Source organism: Pleurodeles waltl, chromosome 7 (genome assembly GCF_031143425.1).
Source record: "Pleurodeles waltl isolate 20211129_DDA chromosome 7, aPleWal1.hap1.20221129, whole genome shotgun sequence".
Classification (NCBI taxonomy): Eukaryota; Metazoa; Chordata; class Amphibia; order Caudata; family Salamandridae; genus Pleurodeles; species Pleurodeles waltl.
Window position 1 is genome coordinate 1324680121 of NC_090446.1, and position 23098 is coordinate 1324703218.

The following is a 23098-nucleotide window of genomic DNA, read 5'->3' on the forward strand; positions in this document are numbered from 1 at the left end:
CAGTAAAATGCCAAAATTGTGTTGAAAAATTGGGTTTTCTGATTCAAGTCTGCCTGTTCCTGAAAGCTGGGAAGCTGCTGAGTTTAGCACCGCAAACCCTTTGTTGATGCCATTTTCAGGGGAAAAACCACAAGCCTTCTTCTGCAGCCACTTTTTCCAATTTTTTTGAAAAAAACGAAATTTTCACTGTATTTTGGTCAATTTCTTGGCCTCCTTCAAGGGAACCCACAAAGTCTGGGTACCTCTAGAATCCCTAGGATGTTGGAAAAAAAGGACGCAAATTTGGCTTGGTTAGCTTATGTGGACAAAAAGTTATGAGGGCCTAAGCGCGAACTGCCCCAAATAGGCAAAAAAAGGCCCGGCACAGGAGGGGGAAAAGGCCTGGCAGCGAAGGGGTTAATTAAACTTTATAGGACCCTGCCTGCAGCACACTCAAAGGAAATGGACACCAGGCCTGCCCTTGCCTTTGTCACCCTAGGCAGTTTTCAGCCAAATCCAGGGAAAGGGGAAGAACTGATGAGAACCAGTTTTGGAGTATGCCAAGGCTTCCCCTACACAAAGGCTGGCACTAGGTATAAATGTGGCACCTTCAGAACCTCTCTTGAGAACACACCTGGACTTGTAGAAGATTCAGAAGAAGGACCGACCTGTTGTTTGAAGGGGGAAGTCTTGACCTCCTTGCCTTGAGTCAGGAGCTCAAGAACTGACTCCAAGGGTCAGTTGGCTGGCCTCCTATTTGACACAAAAGGGACACAACAAACTTCCAGATTTTTTCTCTGCAACTGCCCAGCTGACCAGCACCAATAGGAGCTGCCTGAGCACTGCTGCTGTCCTCTGTTGGTGTGTGCCCTGATCCCCAAGAGCTGCCCCTCAGGTCATGGGCCCTTGTACTCTTCCTAATGCAAGACAAAACTCCAGGTGAAAATACAGAGGTTTTGGGCTCTTCACGACTGTGAGCACACTCTTTTCATCAAGAAATTACTGTCTGCTATACCTGCCACCGCCAATCTACAGTGAAGACCTGTTCTTCATGCGAGCTAGAACCATCCGTATCAGCAATGACCGCCACATCTCCAGCAATGACAGGCTTGTCACACCAAAGATCAACTGCCCGCTTCCACCGTCAACTCAAAGCTCCAGCACTGACCTGCTACTCGCGCTGACAATTAACTTCTTTTGGCACCCGCCAATAAAAAACTCCAGCTGCGGCCTGTAAGAAGGTAAACTCTACACCAGGGCAAACTTGGCCCCTGTATCTGACCTGCACCCATCGAAGTTGGCCAGATCTTGTGACTTTGACCTGCTTCAGTGCAACCAGATAGTAGTGGTGCTTTGTGCTTTTTGGTGCTATTTTTCACCTACACATTTGAAAATTCATAACTCCTGTTTTACTAATTGTATTATTGTCTTTATGATTATTTACTCAGCCTGAAAGACCCCTCCCACCATACTGGTAAAAGGTCTTTTCTAAATAAACAACATTGACTGAAACAGTTATGATGTGTTCTGATACACTGCACTAGCCATTACTTAGCTGACCACATTTTTAGAAGAGTGAATTAAAATATTGCTTCAGGCTGCACTGTAGGGAGTTATAGCTACTGGCATCAAAGTACTTAAAAAGCCTTGGGAGCCCTTATGCTTGCATTTTTCGACATGATTCAATATTGCAATATGAATGCCCACATCACATTACAAGGAGAGACACTTTCTGGGAATAGAACAATGCAGAATCCTCTTGTTAGATCTGGGGTTAGGCAAGATCTTTTACCTGTATCAAAATTATATGAATAATGTACTTCCTTATAGGGGCTTTCTGACAGCCCTCTTCATCAGCCATATGGCCTGTCATTGTGTCATTCACATTCTTCTTTCACCCATTACACCGTATACATAGGTACTCAAAGTACAGCCCAGGGGTGCTTGCAGCCCTCTTGGCCTTTACGTGCGCCCCCCCTCGTCAATAGGAGCACTGCAAGGCTGTTTAATTGACTTGGAATTAGCATTCAGAAAGATGTTAAATAAATGGTAAAACATCTACTTACAATTTACCTGAACTTAAAGAAAGGAAGTGACTAAGGTGACCTGCACCACTTAAATTTAAGAACACTTTCATTTTTAAAGACATCTTGCCACAAATGTGCAAAAACATTATAAATTCTCTTCAAAACTCAAGTGTAACATACAGAAATGCCTCGCATTAGTACATCTTATTATATCAGTGCATGGAGAAGAATGCTTTTTAAAGGGATAAGTTCAAACAGGAATTAAGAGACATTCATTGTTCCCTCCTACCATAACAACGATGTCAATAGTGAACTAAGATTCATGTTAGGTCTTATGTGTGCCTCTGGGTGGCCTGGGTTACTATAATAAATGGACAATAATACAGTTTAATAAATCAAACTCAAAAGACGTTTTTTTGCAGAAATCCTCAGCTGACACTTCAAGGCTTGCCAACTACAAACCAATCTCCCAGCTACCATTCCCCACCAAAGTCTTTGATAACATTCTCAACAGCCTCCCCACCAAATACCTCAGTGACCGCTAACTCCTTGACACCAATCAGTCTGGTTTCAGATCAAATCACAGCACAGCATGGAAACTGCCCTTATCCCCACCACGGACGGCATCTGCATGACTCAGGATGGAGGAGACATGGCAGCCCTCATCCTTCCAGACCTCTCTGTAGTGCCTGACACAGTTTCACACTATCCAATTTCTACTTGACATTAGCATCCAAGGACAAGCATTCCAATTAATCTGCTCCTTCCTGACTAAAATGGCCGGGTCGGTCAGCCTTGCACTGTACACCCTGAATGACACAGCTTCATATGCTGAGATATGCAAGGACCCTCCCTAAATCCGACCTTATTCAACACATACATGATCCCTCTAGCCACCTTCAACAAAACCAAAATCATGATCTTCTTGAAGAACTCTTCACAATGAGATTCCACCTGGAGGGCAACAGATGTACAACTAGCAATCCCACCACCCACACCAAGAACCTCGGAATTGTTATCAACAGCAGTCTTGACATGACCACCAAAGTTAATGCCATCACTGCCACTTGCTTCCATACCTTGAATATACTGGTGACGATTTTCAAATGGCTCTCAATCAGCACCAGAAAAATGGTCACTCATACCCTAGTCACAAGGAAGCTGGACTATGGGGACACAATTTATGCCAGGATCAGCAAAAACTCATTACAAGGCTGCAGACCATTCAGAACCCAGTGGTCAGAATCACTGTCACTCTTCCAGGCTGAACAATTCAAATCCCTCACCACACTTTCAAGGCTCTATATAACACAGACCCATTATATCTCAACAATTCCATCTGCTTTCATAAAGCTCATCTGGACTCCAACTTTCAGCCATCCCATGCATATGGAAAACCAGATCAAGTGGTCAAGCCTTCTACATTGCTCCTAAAGCATGGAACAACCTTCCACTACACATAAGGGCTGCTTCACTTCTTGAATTCAGCATGAAAGTGAAGACCTAGATCTTTGAGTGGTCACAGCAGGTCCTAGTTGTGGCTAGACCCACACCTGCTCAGCACCAGGATACCCTCCTGGGTAATTGTGCACTTTACAAATTAGCATAACATAACAGAAAAAAAATCTAAAATATAAAAGTCACAAAACAAATGGATTTTCGAAAACCATGTGCATTACTGCAAAAGAAAAAACAAAATATGGAAAATTTACAAACGTGTATGCCAATCCTTGTCTCTGATCAGCTTTTTGAAGAGTGTGTCTGTTGCCTCTTTGGACACAAAGACCTCACCATCAGTGCCACATGTTCCCCAGTTTCCTCTCAGGCATATGACTGAAGGAGAGGAACATCTAGTTTGAAACTCACCGGGCGTGGTTTGAAAGGCGGTTGGATTTCCAAGCGCTCTAGACGATCCCACTCAATCCAGCGGAAGAAAGCATGGTCGCGGATATCTCTTTCTCCCTCACAGCCTGATCCAAGGCGCTTCAGTGGGTGCTTGGTGAGGAGCTGTAATGATGGGCAAGTGTAGGAGAGCAGAGGGGAGGCAGAGGAGACAAGAGGGAAAGATGTAAAAAACAGAGCCTACTGTATGCATCACGGTTACCTCACATAATTTACAGCAAATGCATCACAAGGGCAAGAATTCTAAACTACTGTAGAGCCATTTACAACTGTAAAGGCAGACTGTAGCCAATTTAAATAATGCTAATGAGAATCTGTAGTCAACTCAAAAACTGGTATAGGGATTCTAGCCAATTCAACAGTTTCTAATCAGAATCAACAGTCCCTCCACTTAGATTACCTGAAGTACACAAAGCCATTATAAAATAAAATGCTGCATCTCTGGATTGTGTTACACTGGCAAAGCAGTAAACTACACAAGAAACTCAACGGAAGCAGGTGCTAAATGGCAAGAATGAGGTGCACTCACTGTGCTGTGGATTAGTCTCAGGACTGGAACATCAGAAATTATGTCTGTATTGAGGTGTATATGAAGCAAATTGAGAGAGTTGATAATGAAACAACATGTCTGCTGTGGTCACTACTGGGGTGCCCTGGCAGAGCTGAGCTTAAGTCTTAGTCAAGGAATAGGAGAAGTGCAACAGAGGAGCCATGAGAGAATCATGATACTGACAACCTGAGCGGTATAGAGGATAAGCATGAGGCACACTGGATTGGGCAATAGGACAGCTCCTTCAATTGGCTGATGGTCTGGGGCATAGCGCGTCATATGAAATGCATTTGGGTGACTTTTACAGGGCCTGAACTTTTATAAATCTTTCTGAAACCTCTCCCCACAATCTTCCTCTCACAAGCCTGAACAAGCATTAACAGTGCAAACAGTTTTGATCTTAGCATACGGATAAGTATTCTCAGGCTTCAGTAAGACACAGGGAACAGTTACCCAATGGGCATTAGCAGTGCAAGCTTCATTTCCTCACTGAATAAGTACTGCATGACAGCAGCACTGCAGTCTTCTCGTCCATATGTAACAGGTACAACACAGACATTAGTAGCTTACGCTTCCTTCCATGACAGACCATCTAAAGAACAGGTAAAGTATAAAAGGCAAATATCAAACTCCTCTCCATTGCAGGGAATGGACAATATAGCTGCTGCAACAAAAGCATCACTCCCTTCACTCACAGAACAGGTAAAGCATAGACAACAGAACTGCAAGCTTCTTCACAGAACATATAAAGCATAACAGCAGCTATGCACCTTGCTGATAGCACGGGTGATGAACCTGCAGCAACCGTTCAAGCTCCCTTCAAAAGGAGAAGGCATGGCCAGCTATTTCACAAAATGTTTACACCATGTACGAAACAAGTCAACCATACACAATAGCAGAGTGTGGTGTGATGACACACTTGTACATTTATCCTAAAATATAGAAAAATGAAGAGTAATCGATTGAGTATGAGTAGTATACATAAAATATATAAAATGGCCATTCTTAGTAATCAATGAACATTTAAAAGTCAACATATTAAGTAACATATGTACTGTTGGTAAATTGAAAATGGACCAATCTCAGGGAAGTAAGTTTAACCAAAATTAAATTATACATGGAGTTTTGGGAGGCTGGCCTTGGGCCGGTTTGGAGGCAGCAGCCGATCATGAAGCAGGAGGCATTCTAAGGGTAAGTAGGGAAGGTACAGAAAGGATGCAAGAGGGGAGATTAGGTACGGTCAAGGACCAACAGGAAAACAACAGCCTACTTTAGATGGCTGAAAGCCTATAGTGTGTAGCAGGAATTTGCTACGAGAGGCATGGAGGGAAGTTCTAAGGAATACATAACACCCACCCAAATTACAAACCTGACTTGAGCAGCATCTGTGTCTATCACCACTCAAGCTGTTGGTTCTCCTTGCCTCAGAAATTGTTTTTCACTCAAAACCAAAGCACGCACGATGGTGAATGTTGGGGTGCTCTGGACAGTGGAGTAATTATGTGAGTTACCAAAGGAGTAGGACAAGAGAGGGAAGGGGGGCTGGTGGGATTATGGGATTGTCAAACCATACAGAGGCTGGCAGAGAGAGGCCTTGGTCAAGTGAGAAATGGGATCCAAGGAAGGAAGGTCTCAGCTAGTGACAACAAAGGGGAGGAAATCCTTCCTTAGTACGGAGTCGACTTTCCAACAATATTCCTGCTGCACAAGTCACAGACTGTCTCCCTAAGTGGGCATTTTCTTACTCAACAAAAATTGAGTCATAGCTTCAGCTCCTTCTCTGAGATAGGGTACCACTATATATTGGCTAAATAGTCATTTGAGAAGATTTGTCTGCATTGAGTAACGCGATAAGCAACACAGACCTGCACTCTTGCCAGTACAAGGATATATCAAAGAGGTAGTTACTATGTGGGGAGTAGACCAAATTTTTAAGGATGCACACCAATAGTTTTTGGGTAGTGGCACTAAAACACAAAATCATAGAAGAGATCAGGAATGATGATATACAAAAAAAAGCCCGACCTACCCCTTTGCAGATGGAGACAGCTTCCCTGGACAGCGACTTGGGATACGACACTGTGTGCTCCATGATTGACTGGAAAAGTTCATCCTCATCCTCGCCATCAAAAGGAGGCTGCCCCAAACAAGATGAAACAAAATGGAAATAAAAATCTGAAATTAGCTGTAAAACAGCAATGTTCTGCATCAGCGTGATTGTGGCTGCACCCCTACACATTACAGAAGTAAAATAAAAAATTGTAACCAACATCATATATCCTGTGTGCCTTAACATTATTAATGTAAAGTAAAGTATCAAAACATATTCTTTAAGGTGCATTCACTTCAGAAATTAGGGTTTTCAAATATGCAAATGTGTTCTAATGTTTACCCTTAACATGAAGATTTGTCTTTCTCATTCACACTTGTGTTTTGAAATGTTTCATTTATTGAAAAACACATTGGATATGTATTCAAAAATAAATTTTTCACATTTTGAATTTATTCTGACATGATGCATGCACCGTAATAGTGTATTAAAAGTGCATACTGACAATGCATACTAAAGTTGGCCCAACTAGGCCCTACGTTTTAGCATGAGATGTATTTTTCCATGCTCTGCATGTTTTTCTTTTGCAGTTGCCATTTGTGAATTCTTAGCTAGAGAAAGGAGTATTGTGTCTTAAAGATAGAGAGGCTTGAGAAGAGAAATCTTGGCATGGACGATATGAGCAAAAGAAGCCTCTTATTCATCACATATCTAGAATGAAACCATTCAAGGTTAATCTGGTCTTTGGGGTTCTGTGGGATGGGAGATTCATCCGATGTTGTAGGTGTGCCCCATGAGAAAGAGAAATAAGGGCCAGATGTAAGTAGGTAAAATTTTGCGACTTGCAATTTGCGAGCCATACCGACTCACAAATTGCAACTCGCAAAAGTGCATGCAGAAAGGTGTCTCAGACACCTTCTGCGACTCGCTATGGGGTCGCAAAGACCAACCTCATGAATATTGATGAGGTGGGTCGCATTTTGCGACCCCATAGCGAGTCCATGCACTCACAGGGATGGTGGCCTGCTGGAGACAGCAGACCTCCATGTCTGTGACTGCTTTTTTTAATAAAGCAGTTTTCTTTTTCTTTTTGCAGCCCGTTTTCCTTAAAGGAAAACGAATTGCAAAAAGAAAAACTTCCGAAACCATTTGGTTTCGGTTTTTTCAGAGTAGGCAGTGGTCCATAGGACCACTGCCTACTCTGAAAAAACATTTATTTCGTCATTCACAAAGGGGAAGGGGTCCCATGGGGACCCCTTCCCTTTTGCGAATGAGTTACCACCCACTTCAAGTGGGTGGTAACTGCGAGTTGGTTTGCGACCGCATTCGCGGTCACAAAGCAACTCAGCATGGCGATGCGGTCGCAAATAGGAAGGGAACACCCCTTCTTATTTGCAAGTTGCAGCCTCAAATTGCGAGTCGGTACCAACTCGCAATTTGAGGTTGTGCATCGCGTTAGGCCTTTTGCATGTCGCAAACGGCGTTTTTCGCAGTTTGCGACGTGCAAAAGGCTTTCTACATCTGGCCCTAATTGTGTTTCTGGTGATGTGTTGGGTGATACTCATACTGCTGGATCTTTCCACTTTAATTTAGTGTTCCCTTTGTTACATTTACAGCAGATTCCCTTAGTCTTGGAAAGGTACAGACCTCTTAGCACCTTTTTTGCCCTTATAGTGCACAGCTTCATGCTAACACTAGTTCCTTTCTTTCAAAGACTACTACTGGAGTCTTTACGATGCTGAAACCTATTTGCTGTATCCCCAAAGTCCTTCTTAGCCTACAACTTAACTTGATGTCTTTAATTCTGGTTTTACAGAGACGGATCAATACAAATTCCTTTGGGGAAAGTCACTTTTGGTCCTTAATATCGGTATTGCTGTGAGTGTAATTTCTGTATGTCTTATGCTATTGAGATTGAACCTATTTCTGTGTTTTGGCTTGCTGGTTCTAATTCTGTACCTTTAAAATTTGATTTTGATTTAATCATATATTGGAAAGATTGTTAAATTGTAATAAATCTACTAAACTTCAATTTTATCCCAAACTCAGTAAAATTAGTCATTAAAAAAAACTTCAATTCTGATTCCGGGTCCTCCTTGTGTGGACAAATAGGCTTCACAAATTTTAAAGTGTGGATCCATTACTAACTCCTTTGCCTCCCAGTACACTGAGAGATCTGTGAAGTGGAGAACACCATTCGCTTCCATGCGCATCCATGGCTATGGCTACAACTGTAGATTTGAATGCGTATTTCTGGCCTTAAGGATTCATGGCACTAGTGTGCATAGGTTGGCCTATCGGTAAACCATTTCGCATTACCCTGGATCCACACTACAGTGCATTAGTGTCAGCTACCACACTCCAGGGCATTCATATCAGGATCTACACTACAGTTTCAGGAACCACACTACAGTGTACTAATGTTAGGAGTCACACTACAGTGCATGAATCTCTGTGATGTATCATACTGCAGTGAACTAATACGAAGAACCACACTATTGCACAACAGTATTGGGGAAAACGCAACAATGCAGGAAATCCCACAAAGGAGAAGCACTAATCAAGTTCTATATAATTTGGAGACCATTCTAGATGCTTTAAATAAAGTTATTCCAATGTTTCTCCCGGAAAGGTAACATGTCCAGTCTTGTGGCATCCAACAAGGAGACAAAGATGTTGTATATTAAAACACTTTCCAGGCTTTATTCTTCATCACAAGTCGATTGAAAACAAATCTCAGCACCTCAGCCAATGAATTTCATCTCACTATGAAACTTCATCAGGGAAATATCATAGGTGATCCCCTAACCCACGTGCATTCCAGCAATAAAACCACAAATCATAATCACCACCATGCCAAAGCTCCCCTTCACTATTGTCTCTTCATTTATTAAGGGGTTTTGTTGAGGGCTGCGTGCAACATTCCAGTCTCTTCATGGTGCGCTGGCTCGCTTTCATCCTGCCACCTTAATCTTCCAACATTTCTGTACCCATTTGCACAACAATTCACTAGTGTGATGATTTATATTTACAGGTACCACAACAAAGCCAACAGTGCTTTAGTGCGTTAGTGACATGATTAACAATCACAAACAATGAATGAAATCATATTATATTGCACTATTGAGAGGATCCATTCTAGACTGTCTGAGTGTCAGGATTCACAATAACCACAAAACACCTTCACTAAAGTGAGCTAATGACTTACTTCAAATCTACAGCTACCATTATAATCCTCTGTGACTCACCGTAAACATACTTCACAGTGACTGCTACCAGCATGTGGCAAGAATTCCGATATAGTTTACTAGTGGCAACCTTCAAAGGCACACACTCAATCATCAAAACCAGCTTGACTACTCAGTCCAAAGTGTAATACATGAGTCTGTTATGTAATTATGATTTTTTTAAATTCTTTGTCTATTCATCATTCATTATTCCAAAAGGTTTTGAAGTAGGCTCTAAAGATTAACTAGGCAAATGTACATTAGCCTACTATGTATAGGTTTCCAGAAGGTTTGAAGATGTTGAGGCCCTTCACAGAGTGCTGAAACAACATTAGCATTATCAAACAATTTATTTATGTACGGTTTAATGTAGCATGTGTTTGCAAATGCCATGGTTACACTCCTTATAAATACTAACCGGTACAGGAGCATAGAAATGAGGAATGCATGGTGACACTGCTTACCTGTCCAGCCAACATTTCATAGAGTAAGACTCCAAAGGACCACCAGTCCACTGACTTGCCATAGGACTGATAGGCAATGATCTGCAGAAATAGAGAGATATTTCATCAGTACAAGCACCGGAAGTCAAGAAGCAGGGCACTCATCTTGAATGGACTTTGGCCTGAGAGCAAAATGAATAATGAACTGAGATATGCCCCTCTACTACTTCGCCCTCTGGTGGGGATAGTGGCTATAATCACCTAAATGCAATCCTTCTACCTCAGAGTCCCACCTTATAAATACATAGTGCAAGGTAAATAGGGTAAAGTTTTGGCCAAAACTGGTGGCAAACACTCTTTTACTTGTATGTTCTTAAAAAAAAACTATTGATCTATAAGTTACACTAGGAAATGACATCAACTTTTAGGTCAAGAGGGTAGAATATCAGCCTTGAGACGTAGGGCCTGCTAACAGCTATGACAACTTCCAACGGCAGGGTGCTGTGGGAAGGCAAACTCCCACCACAGAGGGCTTGCATCCATCCAAACCCCTCCCTGTGGGTTTTCAAACCCTCTTTCACCTTGCGAGGTGTCGGGTTGGCTGCAGGGCTTAGCCTGTTGCCAGGTCCGGCATCCAGCCCCTCACAGGCCGGTAATCCTATGTTGCGCATGGCCAGGCCCTGCACCTAACACATGCAAGCACCCTGCCAACCACTGTGTGCAGCATTCTGCCTTGAACAGTGTGGGGTTGGGAACAAAAACTGTCATGTAGGCCGAAGTGGTCCCACAGGATTACTGCAGGATTGCAGTAAAGAACATTTTCCTTATGGCCACGGGGGAGAGGGGAGTCTCTCTGAGACCCATCACCCCACAAGTGCTGGGGGGGCAGGGTTTTCCTACCCTGCACCCTTATATCTGCTTTTATTAACAAACTCAGGACAGGGGACTAAGACCCTGAGTCATGTAATAGCTGCCTGGAACATTTTTCCTCATGTTGCTGGCCACCAACCAAAGCACTCGCTTCGAAAGGAACCTTGCTCCTGTGGGAGGAAGTTGGTCCAAGAAAAAAAACCCACATCAGAACGATCTATTTTTTTTAAATTAGGTTCGAGAGTCTGTCAATAGCAACTGTGCAGATACACAAATATTTTTGACCCTTAAATTCTAAAAAACTTTTGGACATATTTACACCAAATCACAAAAAGACCACTTTCTGAAACAAAATCTAGCTTCTTTTCATATTTGGTGTAATTTCATTCAGCAGTTCTTGAGGTAGCGCTGTTCAACAAAATCTGTAAAAAATGCATGGAGATTTTGCATTTTGGGACCCTTGTTTTTCTCGGCCATCATTGAATAGATCACCCCGAAACTTTCCATTATGAAACTCATTAAAAAGAGCACTTTTTTGGAAAGTTTCATGAACATTCGTCAAACGGTGCCAAATGTATTAGCACACCAAAAAGCGCATTTTCTATGGAAATGCAACCCAACTATAACTACCCAGTGGCGACCACTACTAAATATATAAAATAGCATAAAGATGTGTGGTGAACACCCACTATGTAACACAACGCATTGTAAAGGTCAACATGTTGTATTCAATGTGTGGTAACTTCGTAGATCCATGCACCAGAAAGGCATGCTGTTTCATCTTCAGTCTGCACTTTAAAATCTGGGGTGGGGGGAGGGGATACTGTTTGCTGCGCACCCTTACTCCAAAATCTGGGGAGGATAAATCCACTTACCCCTCCATCCTTGAAGTTTCTATGCCCATGATAAAATCTGTGCTCGCTCTCACTCATGTGCTATCTTAGAGAGTTTACATATGTGTTGGAGAGCACACAATGTAATGCAGTCAGGCATGTAGTCTGTTGATCTTTGCTAGGAGCACCCAGGTATGAGATGACCCACTAATTAGACGGAGTATAAGATAGTGCTGGGAAACAGGCAGAGACGGCCATATTGGGAGGTGAAGCTATAAGTATGCATGTATAACAGTATGTATTTTGTTTATATATTTCAAAACTAAGTAGTAAGCACCAAAGAGCTGTACAAGGGAAGGACGATTTAAGACCATGACCAAGTGGTGACAAGAGGGAACAAGTTTGTGCCTGTGTACTCCTTGAGAAGATGAGTCTCAAGCTTCCTTGTAGCCTCCCAAAATAACAAGAGCTTTCTCTCAGGCTAGTGTTTTCTCTTAGGCAGGTTTTAGTTACCGACCTGTGAATGACAGCGTTGATGATGATACAAGCTATAGAGTAAGCAGGTAAAGATATGCTACTCTATCTTTAGGTCTTCGATATGACAAGCATGGAGACACTGAACCCCACTGTCTCCTGTGAAAACCTCCACCTCCCCCCATACAGCTTCTCATTATTGTTACTATTGTGTGTGGATATTGATCGAGGATGCTCTGTGGTGCTTTGCAGCAGGAAAGACACCGAAAGATGATTATTAGGTCCCCACTCAATAAAAAGTACAAGCTCCCGAAACAATGCATTCCAAGAGAACATGCAGAGCCTGATGTACAGAATTTATCTTTTTATTTCCATCTGTGCTAGAGCGTTTTGGAAAGCAGCAAGTCATGTCTTTGTGGGGACTATGGAGAGAGCAAAGTTGGGTGCCTAAATGCTTACAATAGTGAGATACCTCTTTGAGTAAACACTTTGCTGGTCTAAGGATGTAATTGTGGCAAAGCGATCCATTGGGAATGTAAACTTTTTAGGTTCAAGAGTAGCAGTGATTATTAAGCACCACAAATTCTATATGTTGGGTGGACAATATACAAATGTGGTCTTCTGGGTAAGCTGCAGATCTTAGCTCCAGGGTTCACAACCCAGTTGACCAACAAAATCATGTGATTTTATCTCCTTTCGTCTGAAACTGTAAACCTTTGTAATGGAATGCAATACAACATTTATAGTATTGAAACAATCCTTTTCAGTAAGTGCCCCAAGCAGCGGCCTAACGTAGGGTGCCGCAGCCCCCATGGTGTGGGGGGGCTATGCTTCGTCCTCCAAGTGGCGCCCCCTTAGCACCTGCTATGGCTTGAAAAGCAACTACTAGTGGAAGACTTTTTTTTCCATTGAGCTGAAATAAAAGAAAACATACAACATTATTGCTTTAAAGTTGCTGATCAACCGGTCTCCCATGGGCATAACAAACCGTTGGCAAAAGGGTTGAAAAGGGTCATTGTAGGAAAGTACTGTCTTGCCTGGCATGTTACCCCCATTTTCACTGTATGTATGTTTGTTTTAGCCCTTGTGTCACTGGGATCCTGCTAGGCAGGACCCCAGTGCTCATAGCATGTGCCCTGTATGTGTTCCCTGTGTGATGCCTAACTGTATCACCGAGGCTCTGCTAACCAGAACCTCAGTGTTTATGCTCTCTCTGCTTTCTAAATTTGTCACTGCAGGCTAGTGACTAAATTTACCAATTCTCATTGGCACACTGGTACACCCAAATAATTCCCTTGTATATGGTACTTAGGTACCCAGGGTATTGGGGTTCCAGGAGATCCCTATGGGCTGCAGCATTTATTTTGCCACCCATAGGGAGCTCAGGCAATTCTTACACAGGCCTGCCACTGCAGCCTGAGTGAAATAACGTCCACTTTATTTCACAGCCATTTTTCACTGCACATAAGTAACTTATAAGTCACCTATATGTCTAACCCTCACTTGGTGAAGGTTGGGTGCCAAGTTACTTAGTGTGTGGGCACCCTGGCACTAGCCAAGGTGCCCCCACATCGTTCAGGGCAAATTCCCCGAACTTTGTGAGTGCGGGGACACCATTACACATGTGCACTATACATAGGTCACTACCTATGTATAGCGTCACAATGGTAACTTCGAACATGGTCATGGAACATGTCTAAGATCATGGAATTGTCACCCCAATACCATTCTGGTATTGGGGGGACAATTCCATGATCCCCCGAGTCTCTAGCACAGAACCCGGGTACTGCCAAACTGCCTTTCCCGGGTTTCCACTACAGCTGCTGCTGCTGCCAACCCCTCAGACAGGATTCTGCCCTTCTGGGGTCTGGGCAGCCCCGTCTCAGGAAGGCAGAACAAAGGATTTCCTCTGAGAGAGGGTGTTACACCCTCTCCCTTTGGAAAAAAGGTGTGAAGGGCTGGGGAGGAGTAGCCTCCCCCAGCCTCTGGAAATGCTTTGATGGGCACAGATGGTGCCCATCTCTGCATAAACCAGTCTACACCGGTTCAGGGATCCCCCAGACCTGCTCTGGCATGAAACTGGACAAAGGAAAGGGGAGTGACCACTCCCCTGACCAGTACCTCCCAGGGGAGGTGCCCAGAGCTCCTCCAGTGTGTCCCAGACCTCTGCCATCTTAGAAAACAGAGGTGTTGGGGGCACACAGGACTGCTCTGAGTGGCCAGTTCAGCAGGTGACGTCAGAGACCCCCTCTGATAGGCTCTTACCTTTCTTGGTAGCCAATCCTCCTTTCTTGGTAGCCAAACCTCCTTTTCTGGCTACTTAGGGTCTCTCCTCTGGGGTATTCTTCAGATAACGAATGCAAGAGCTCACCAGAGTTCCTCTGCACTTCCCTCTTCGACTTCTGCCAAGGATCAACCGCTGACTGCTCCAGGACGCCTGCAAAACCGCAACAAAGTAGCAAGACGACTGCCAGCTACCTTGTAGCACCTAATCCTGCCGGCTTTCTCGACTGTTTCCTGGTGGTGCATGCTCTGAGGGCTGTCTGCCTTCACCCTGCACTGGAAATCCCGAAGAACTCTCCCGTGGGTTGACTGAGTCTTCCCCCTGCTAACACAGGCACCAAACTTCTGCATCACCAGTCCTCTGGTTTCCCTCTCATGTCGACAAGCATGGTCCCTGGAACACAGGAGCTATATCCAAGTGACCCCACAGTCCAGTGATCCTACAGTCCAAGTTTGGTGCAGGTAAGTCCTTGCCTCCCCACGCTAGACTGCAAACCTGTATACTGCGTGATTTGCAGCTGCTCCGGCTTCTGTGCACTTCTCCAAGGATTCCTTTGTGCACAGCCTAGAGTGGGTCCCCAGCACTCCGTCCTGCAGTGCTCAATCCTCTGAGTTGAACTCCGACGTTGTGGGACCCTCCTTTGTGACTCTGCATGGACTCCGGTTCACAAATCTTCTAAGTGCCTGATCTGGTACTTCTGCGGGTGCTGCCTGCTTCTGTGGGGGCTCTCTGAGTTGCTGAATGCCCCCTCTGTCTCCTCCTCCAAGGGGCAACATCCTGGTCCTACCTGATCCCCAGCAGCACCCAAAAACCTCTACTGCGACCCTTTCAGCTAGCAAGGCTTGTTTGTGGTATTTATGCGTGGAAACACTTCTGCAACCTCCAGCACGCCGTGGGACATCTTCTGTCCAAAGGAGATGTTCCTAGCCCTTTTTGTTGTTGCAGAATCCTTGGCTTCTTCCACCCAGAGGCAGCCTTCTTGCACCTTCATCCGGGGTTTCCTGGGCTCCTGCCCCCCCCTGGACACTATCGCGACTCTTGGACTTGGTCCCCTTGCCTTGCAGGTCCTCAGGTCCAGGAATCCATCTTCAGTGCTTTGCTGGTGTTTATAGTTCTTGCAGAATCCCCCTATCACGACTATTGTGTCCTACTGGGGAAGTAGGGGTACTTTACTCCTACTTTTCAGGGTCTTGGGGTGGGGTATCTTGGACACCCTGACTGTTTCCTTACAGTCCCAGCGATCCTCTACAAGCTGCCATAGGTCTGGGGTCCATTCGTGATTCGCATTCCACTTTTGGAGTATATGGTTTGTGTTGCCCCTAGACCTACGTTCACCTATTGCACCCTATTGTAATTCTACACTGTTTGTATTACTTTTCTTACTATTACTTACCTGTTTTGGGTTTGTGTACATATAACTTGTGTATATTACTTACGTTCTACCTGAGGGTACTCACTGAGATACTTTTGGCATATTGTCATAAAAATAAAGTACCTTTATTTTTAGTAACTCTGAGTATTGTGTTTTCTTATGATATTGTGCTATATTATATAAGTGGTATAGTAGGAGCTTTGCATGTCTCCTAGTTCAGCCTAAGTTTTGCTTTGCCATAGCTACCTTCTATCAGCCTAAGCTGCTAGAAACACCTCTATTCTACTAATAAGGGATAACTGGACCTGGCACAGGGTGTAAGTACCACAAGGTACCCACTATAAGCCAGGCCAGCCTCCTACAGTCATTGGTCCCTTTGCCCTACATCGGTGCGTAAGAGAGGCCCTCGCAGCGCTTGCGGTGCAGGGCGCAATTCCTTTCTGTGGGCCCCTATTCACCCCGAGGCCAATAACTATTCTTGAGATATTGGAGACTAATGGGCCCCTCATCATATAGTGCAGGGGTGCCCAATCAATCCGCGTTCCACCACTTGCCCCAGATTCTGGAAATTCATTCCAAATGTTATTAAAATTCAAAGACTTCAAAGGCGGTTTCCCTGCCCACATTCACCACTCTGACTGCTGGGGTGGGACTTCATCACCCAACTTTCCTTGCACCCAGGAAGGGATGGGAGTCAATGGCACATGCTCTAAGGCACTGGCAGCAGTCCGCAGCACGGATTACTTCAAAGGCTGTTTTCCCTGCCTGCATTCACTGCTATGTCTAGAATCCCGTGGTTCATGTTTATTAACCACCAGCTAACTCACATGGGCCATGAGAATCTTTGGTATAATCCTGAGACAGTTGGTGTGATTTTGAAATCCATCATTATGGATCTGCATTATACAGATGCCCTGAACTCTGGGAATGGTAGGGTGGGTTCCCTTACTGCTGCTTTGAGTTTGAGGATGATTACATCTTGGAAAGTTATCTGGACGAGATAGAACCCCCTCTCACCAAAGCACTCCATACAAAATTCAGGTTTAGGATCCTCCCACTTCATTCAATTATGGGAAAGTGGTAATTCACCCCTATTGAGTAGGACACATACAATCCCTTTTGTTCCCAGGTGTTAGAACCCATTGACCATGTTGCTATTTTCTGTCCTTATTACCATGGTTGTAGGAGGAAGTGTATTTCACATTTATGCTGCAACGGGGGGATTAGGGATTAGTCAGCGATTAGGATCCTGAAAAGCAATACCAGCCAACCCATTGTATTTGCCGTTTCTCGATATTTTCTGAGCATGTGGAGACTCAGCCAAATAAAGCTAGCCCCTAGTAGGGTGTCACCCTGAGCTAGTTTTCGTGTTTGACCTGTGAGCTACTAACGTGATGTGAGTTTTTATTGCTGCAGTTGTCCCTCTCTGATCATGGTATTTGTTTGAGTCTTGCTTGTTTTCGGATCTGCTACAGAATACATTTTATATATTTTCTCTAGTTATTGTATTTTACTGGTTTTATTGAATTTTAATTATATACATTTATAGCGGATATTGCAAATAAAGATTTTTGATGATGATGATGACTTTGAAACATTACCATTACTACAAGGAAGATTTTAAACCAGAGTGAATTCCTCTTAAAGAAGAAATGACTCCTGGCAGTAAATGAGACAAGCTACTGTGCTGATTGAAAAGTTGAAATTCACAACATTGGGGTACATTTGCTGCTTATTGTACATTGCATAAATGGGTCATCTAACCCCTGCTCAGACTGACCTAGAAAACTATGTAATCATACCTTAGGTATCCCCATATGTAAAAGTAGATCTGGAGAATTTTTGAAATTCTTGCTTGAAACAATTTTTATTGGATTTGGCACATGATTGTTAAGTAGGATTTCCAGGATTCATGAGGTGCTACTACTTTTAGGCTCCTAATTTCATCACCCCATATGAAAACACTTTTTTAAGTTGGCTCCCTAAACCTTCAAGGTGATGCACAGTATCATTAAGATACAAGAACAGTTTAAATCAACTGCTGCATCTGAGCCTGTGATAACATAACTTATTGAGGCCGCAATATCTCAATCTCAGACTCATGTTAAAGATCCTCTATCCATTCCAACAATGCCCTTTCATCTCTATGAACTGCCAACAGCTTATGAATTGTCTCTATTGATCATTTTCAAAAATGTATTTTCTTTCACAAATATACATTTAAATATTTACAAAGGATGGGGCAAAATTGCTGCCAATAACAAACCTCATAGTTTATAAAAAGTATTATTGTAGAGGCTACAATATTATGAAAGAGTGTCAGCATTAATTCTAGATCCAATTCTTCACAATGCACTTCGATCAACAATAGTGACACTCAGTCTACATTCTCTTTGTAGGGAATACTCCCCTGTAAACTCGTTACTTTACAAGTAAAGACTGCATCATCAACTTCCAATGTCATCTCTTGAAATTTCAATAACAAATATGTGTGCAATAGGTAAATGAGGGATAAATCTTCATCAAATTTTGTAAGTAATAGTCAATGAATGAAACTATCAGCACAAAGACTGAATCATTCCCTGAGACAATAGGTTTCAATGATGATTCCCTTCATAATATGATAATATGTATCTTAGTAAGAGTATATAAGATAGGCACACATAGATTGATATATTATTTTATAATTTAATACATTCCGATCTCAGTATCCAAATCATCATAATCCACAGCAGACGCCGCAATGATTTCAATATTCTTTAGAATTTCAAAAATTGGATTCTGACTCAATCAGATAGATCCATGTGCATGTAGAATATGCCTGAGGCAAGATTTAGACCAAAGTCCATCCATAATGTCTAAGGAACCTCCTATGACCACCTGTTTACCAACTACCACTTTCTAAAACCCACTTTCCAACATTACCATTCTAAGAGGACTGGAAAGGCAGGGTTTTAAAAGAAGGTGGAAAGTGTTTATATTTTATATGATTTGGTCATCTGTTTAAAGATGAGTTACTAGCCCACCTAGTAGTGTTTTGTAGTACATACAGAGAACAGTCAATTGATGCAAAGATCCTTGCAAGAGAAGTTTCTAAAAAAGGTTTTAAGAGAAACTTCTACACCTCCATTGTTTTGGCAGACAGTTTTCATCTATCATCATACTTTTACTTCTATACTTGCTATCTAACCTCCGGCCCATCTCACTACTTCCAGCCTTAGCAAAATTTTGGAGAAGCTAGTAAATGCTCAACTAATGGCATTTGTGGAAGAGGCCTATATCTTACATCCAAGACAATCAGGCTTTCATCCAAGATACTTGACAGAAACCGTACTGCTAGAGGTTTCAGATACGCTTAAAATGACACTGGATGCGGGGAAATTCAGTATTGATGTATGGTATTAGATCTATCTGCAGCATTTGACACCATCTCATATGACATTCTTTTGCAATGTGTCAATGATAGTGGTCTCGCCCACCAAGCCTGGGCATGGATTAAATCTTTCTTATTTGATCGGAGACAAACAGTGTTGTTAGGCCCCTTTTTCTCCCCTGAAAAGTCAGTCAGTATAGGAGTGCCGCGGGGCTCTTCACTCAGCCCGGCATTATTTAATATATACATGGCCCCTCTGATTACTCTGACTTCTTCCTTTGGCATTGAGGTTACCTCTTATGCCGATGATACGCAAGTGATGTTGTCACTGGACAAAGACTCTTTGGGTTCTGAACTTAATTTCTAAAATTGCCTGACAGAGGTCATTCGGTGGATGAAAGCTAAGCTAAGATAAGACATAAGTTATGCGCTTTGGGAGGTCTAATGCCTTTGACCCTTTGTAATGGTGGCCTACCTCCACACCCATGCCTCCGCCGGCAGTTCAGGTTGCCAGAAACCTCGGAGTCAAATTTGACACTGCTTTGTCTTCTCATCCACAAACATCCACAGTGGCAGGTACATGTTTTTGTCACATAAAATGTTTGAAAAGTTTCTTGATCTTCTGCCCTTGGAGGCCAGGAAAACAGTTGCTGTGGCCATAATAACATCAAGAATAGATTATTGTAACAGTCTTTATTCAGGTCATCTAAATGAGCCATCCATAAGCTACAGACAGACCAAACCTTCTGTGGCCAGACTGGTCTTGAACCCGCCCTTCCGGTCTTCAGCATTAGCTGCCCTATGAGCTTTGCACTGGTTGCCTATCCATAAAAGGATTTTGTTTGCAACCCTTTCATTAATGTTTAGAGCTTATAGAGACTAGAGGCCTAAATATTTAATTGGGAGAGGTATCCATTACACCACTTCCCATCTTCTGAGGTCACCAAAAGCCAATCTAATCAAGATTCCTGCTTTAAGAATCAAAAGGAGGACAGTCTTTTGCTGTCCTGGGTGCTAAAGCCTGGAATAATCTTCTCACTGATTTGCTATCTGTAAACTCCGAAGAAATGTTCAGAAGACAATTGAAAACTTGGATCTTGCTCTCTGCTATTCATTGATTTTGTAAACTCCAGCTAGGAAATTTTTAGCAGTTTTGTAGCTATATGGTTGCTCCATTTAGCGCTAAGATGCTCCTTTGGGAGTTATAGTGTGCTTTATAAAAACTCTAATTCATTCATTTAGCTGAGGTTTATTCAGGGCATTTAGCATTTAACACCTAAGAACTTTAAATGGTATGGAAATGTAAATAAAAAAATCCCTTAGTTGCAGGGGAAGGCTGATTCACAAATCTGCACACCTTATGTGTCTTTTTCATAGTTCTATAATATTTGCATTTAAATCAAAATTAATTCCCAATAAAGTATTACTTGTGTGAAGCAAACACTCTTCCCCAAGCTCTGTAAATACAATGAAGCCTCTCACAAATCCAATTGTGCATAGAATGCTCTTTCATAATTGCATATAACAGTTCTTTAGGGCAAAGGGTCATTGATTCTTATTTTTATGTTTACCAGATAAGTTTACATATCCAATAAATGCAATAAATTTTACTGATGAGTCGCACTGGCTTCTGGCCACTGGTTTATTGACCAATATGGCGACAATTTGCCCTCATGTCATGTTGGGTTCTTGTGTCATGTGTGCTGAGGTAATGCAGGTTCATATGGCTTTGGGGCAACAGAATATCAAACTAACGTAGGGAAGGTGGCAATAGAAAAGGGATAGTTGGTGTAAGGAAGAGTGTAGAAGTTATGTCATTTTGGGACCTGAATTCTTATATAATATGTAGGCCGCCTTAAGGTATTGATTAGCCTAAATTTAAAAAATAGTGCTTCTAGCATCTATCTTTGTCCCTGTTACTCCTTGAAACTGTCAAACACAGGACATGTATGAATTTGCTGTCTCAGTTGAGCTGTGAATGTATTGACTAAGTGTCCACTCCAGACAGGGGAGGATGAGATGGCTATCCAATGTCAGAGAATGTTTCCATCATTTTGACTGTGGAAAGTGCTTGCTTAATTATAGGAAATAATTTGACAAGTGAACAGACCAAGATAATCTCTCTGTTAGAGAACTTTTAGCTTAAAACTATGTAGAAGATGGTTTAATACTTACCTCCGGGGCAATGTAGTCCGGGGTACCACAGAATGTCCTTGTTGTCACTCCGGAATAGATATTCTCTTTGCACATTCCAAAATCAGTGATCTTGATGTGCCCTTCTGCATCCAGCATTACATTGTCCAGCTTCAGATCCCTGTAAGGGCAAGAGGGAGATGTGAACAAAGATGGATGGATGGATGGATGGATGGAAGATTAGACATATCTTGACATAGGCCAATTCCATCAATTGTGCTTAGTATGCATTTTGATAATGAGGACAAGTAATGTATGAGAGTGCTGCATTATAATGGTTATGGCTACCTCTGGTCCAAAATAAATAAAATGTTATTTTATGACACGGTGTAAATGAAAGTATAGACGAGCAACTGATCAGATGGAAGGGTGGATGCCAAGGCAGGCCAGCTTACCTGTAGATGATGCCTTTGTTGTGAAGAAAGAAGAGACCAATTGCAATCTCAGCTCCATAGAACCTACAACAGTGGAAACATTCAGTATAGCAAGAAAAAGAGCAGAAGGAGAGAAAGAAGAAGAGAGAGAGAGAACATGTACATGAAAGAAAGGGTAGGAAGGAAGAAGTAGATGGGGTAGGACAGGGGAAATTAAAAATGAGAGAGGAAGGTGAGGGAAGGTCAGGAAGTGAGAGAGGGGAGGAGTGCAAGGGAGAGGAGAGAAAGATGTTGAGAGATTTATAAGGAGAAAGTAGTAAACAAATAAACATGAGAGATGCAGGGAGGAAGTAAAGAAAAATATGCAGCGCCGCAGGGTAAAGAGGAAAGGGGTGTGGAGAGACCAGAGTGTAATTAATAGGAATCCATGAGAACATACCCAGAGAACAGAAATTAAAAAGGGAGAATGCGGAGACTCGAAGGGAGGAAATGTGAGTGATAATGAGCCGTGAGTTGTAGGGAAAGAGATAAAAGAGAGTGAGTGATGTGATCCCAAAGTAGTAAGAGCGCAGTTATAGAAATACATGGGTCAAAGAGGAACAGAATGATGAATGGAAAGGAGATGCCTGGAAAGACAAGGGTGTATGGAGAAGAATCACTAAAGAGATGCATGTAAAGCAAATGAGGCAGAAGAAACAAAACGAAAAGACATTTCAGCACATTTCAGACCTCGGGCCCTAGTGCATGCCCTGACCGTGAGCTGGAGTAATACAGGACTAAGATTCTTTTACACATCAATGTTGTGCTTGGTTCCATCTGCCAGGCAGCACAGAAGCTTATGCAAATTATGCAGTAGGCCAAATGAAAAGTTATACAAAGCGGCAGGTGGCACAGCTTACTGAAGTGTACTTACATGGCATGGGGTTCCTTGAATTTGCCCAGATGTTGAATGTGATACATGAGGTCCCCTCCATTCACATACTCCATGACAAAGTAAAGCCGGTCCTACAGGAGACAAGAAGGGTCATATATTCAATGATCACCTTGTGGTCAAAGTAGAGCACACACCTAGCTGCCTCCCAATTATTGGTCTCCAGGTCTGCTGGCCATTTGGACATTTATTCAATAAGATTTCAAAAGGAAATAC

At 42.8% G+C, this 23098-nt stretch overlaps 1 protein-coding gene across 1 annotated transcript in view; it reads right to left on the reverse strand.

Moving 5' to 3' along the window:
• Nucleotides 1-23098, reverse strand: part of PRKCG (protein kinase C gamma) — a 758936-nt gene that overhangs the window by 27127 nt on the left and 708711 nt on the right. The window contains exons 12-17 of the mRNA XM_069200667.1: nt 22865-22956; nt 21973-22035; nt 21560-21698; nt 10200-10280; nt 6488-6595; nt 3873-4013 (exon numbers count right to left, since the gene is read on the reverse strand). Of these exons, the coding sequence (XP_069056768.1) occupies nt 3873-4013; nt 6488-6595; nt 10200-10280; nt 21560-21698; nt 21973-22035; nt 22865-22956 (624 nt within the window). The remainder of the gene's footprint in view (nt 1-3872; nt 4014-6487; nt 6596-10199; nt 10281-21559; nt 21699-21972; nt 22036-22864; nt 22957-23098) is intronic.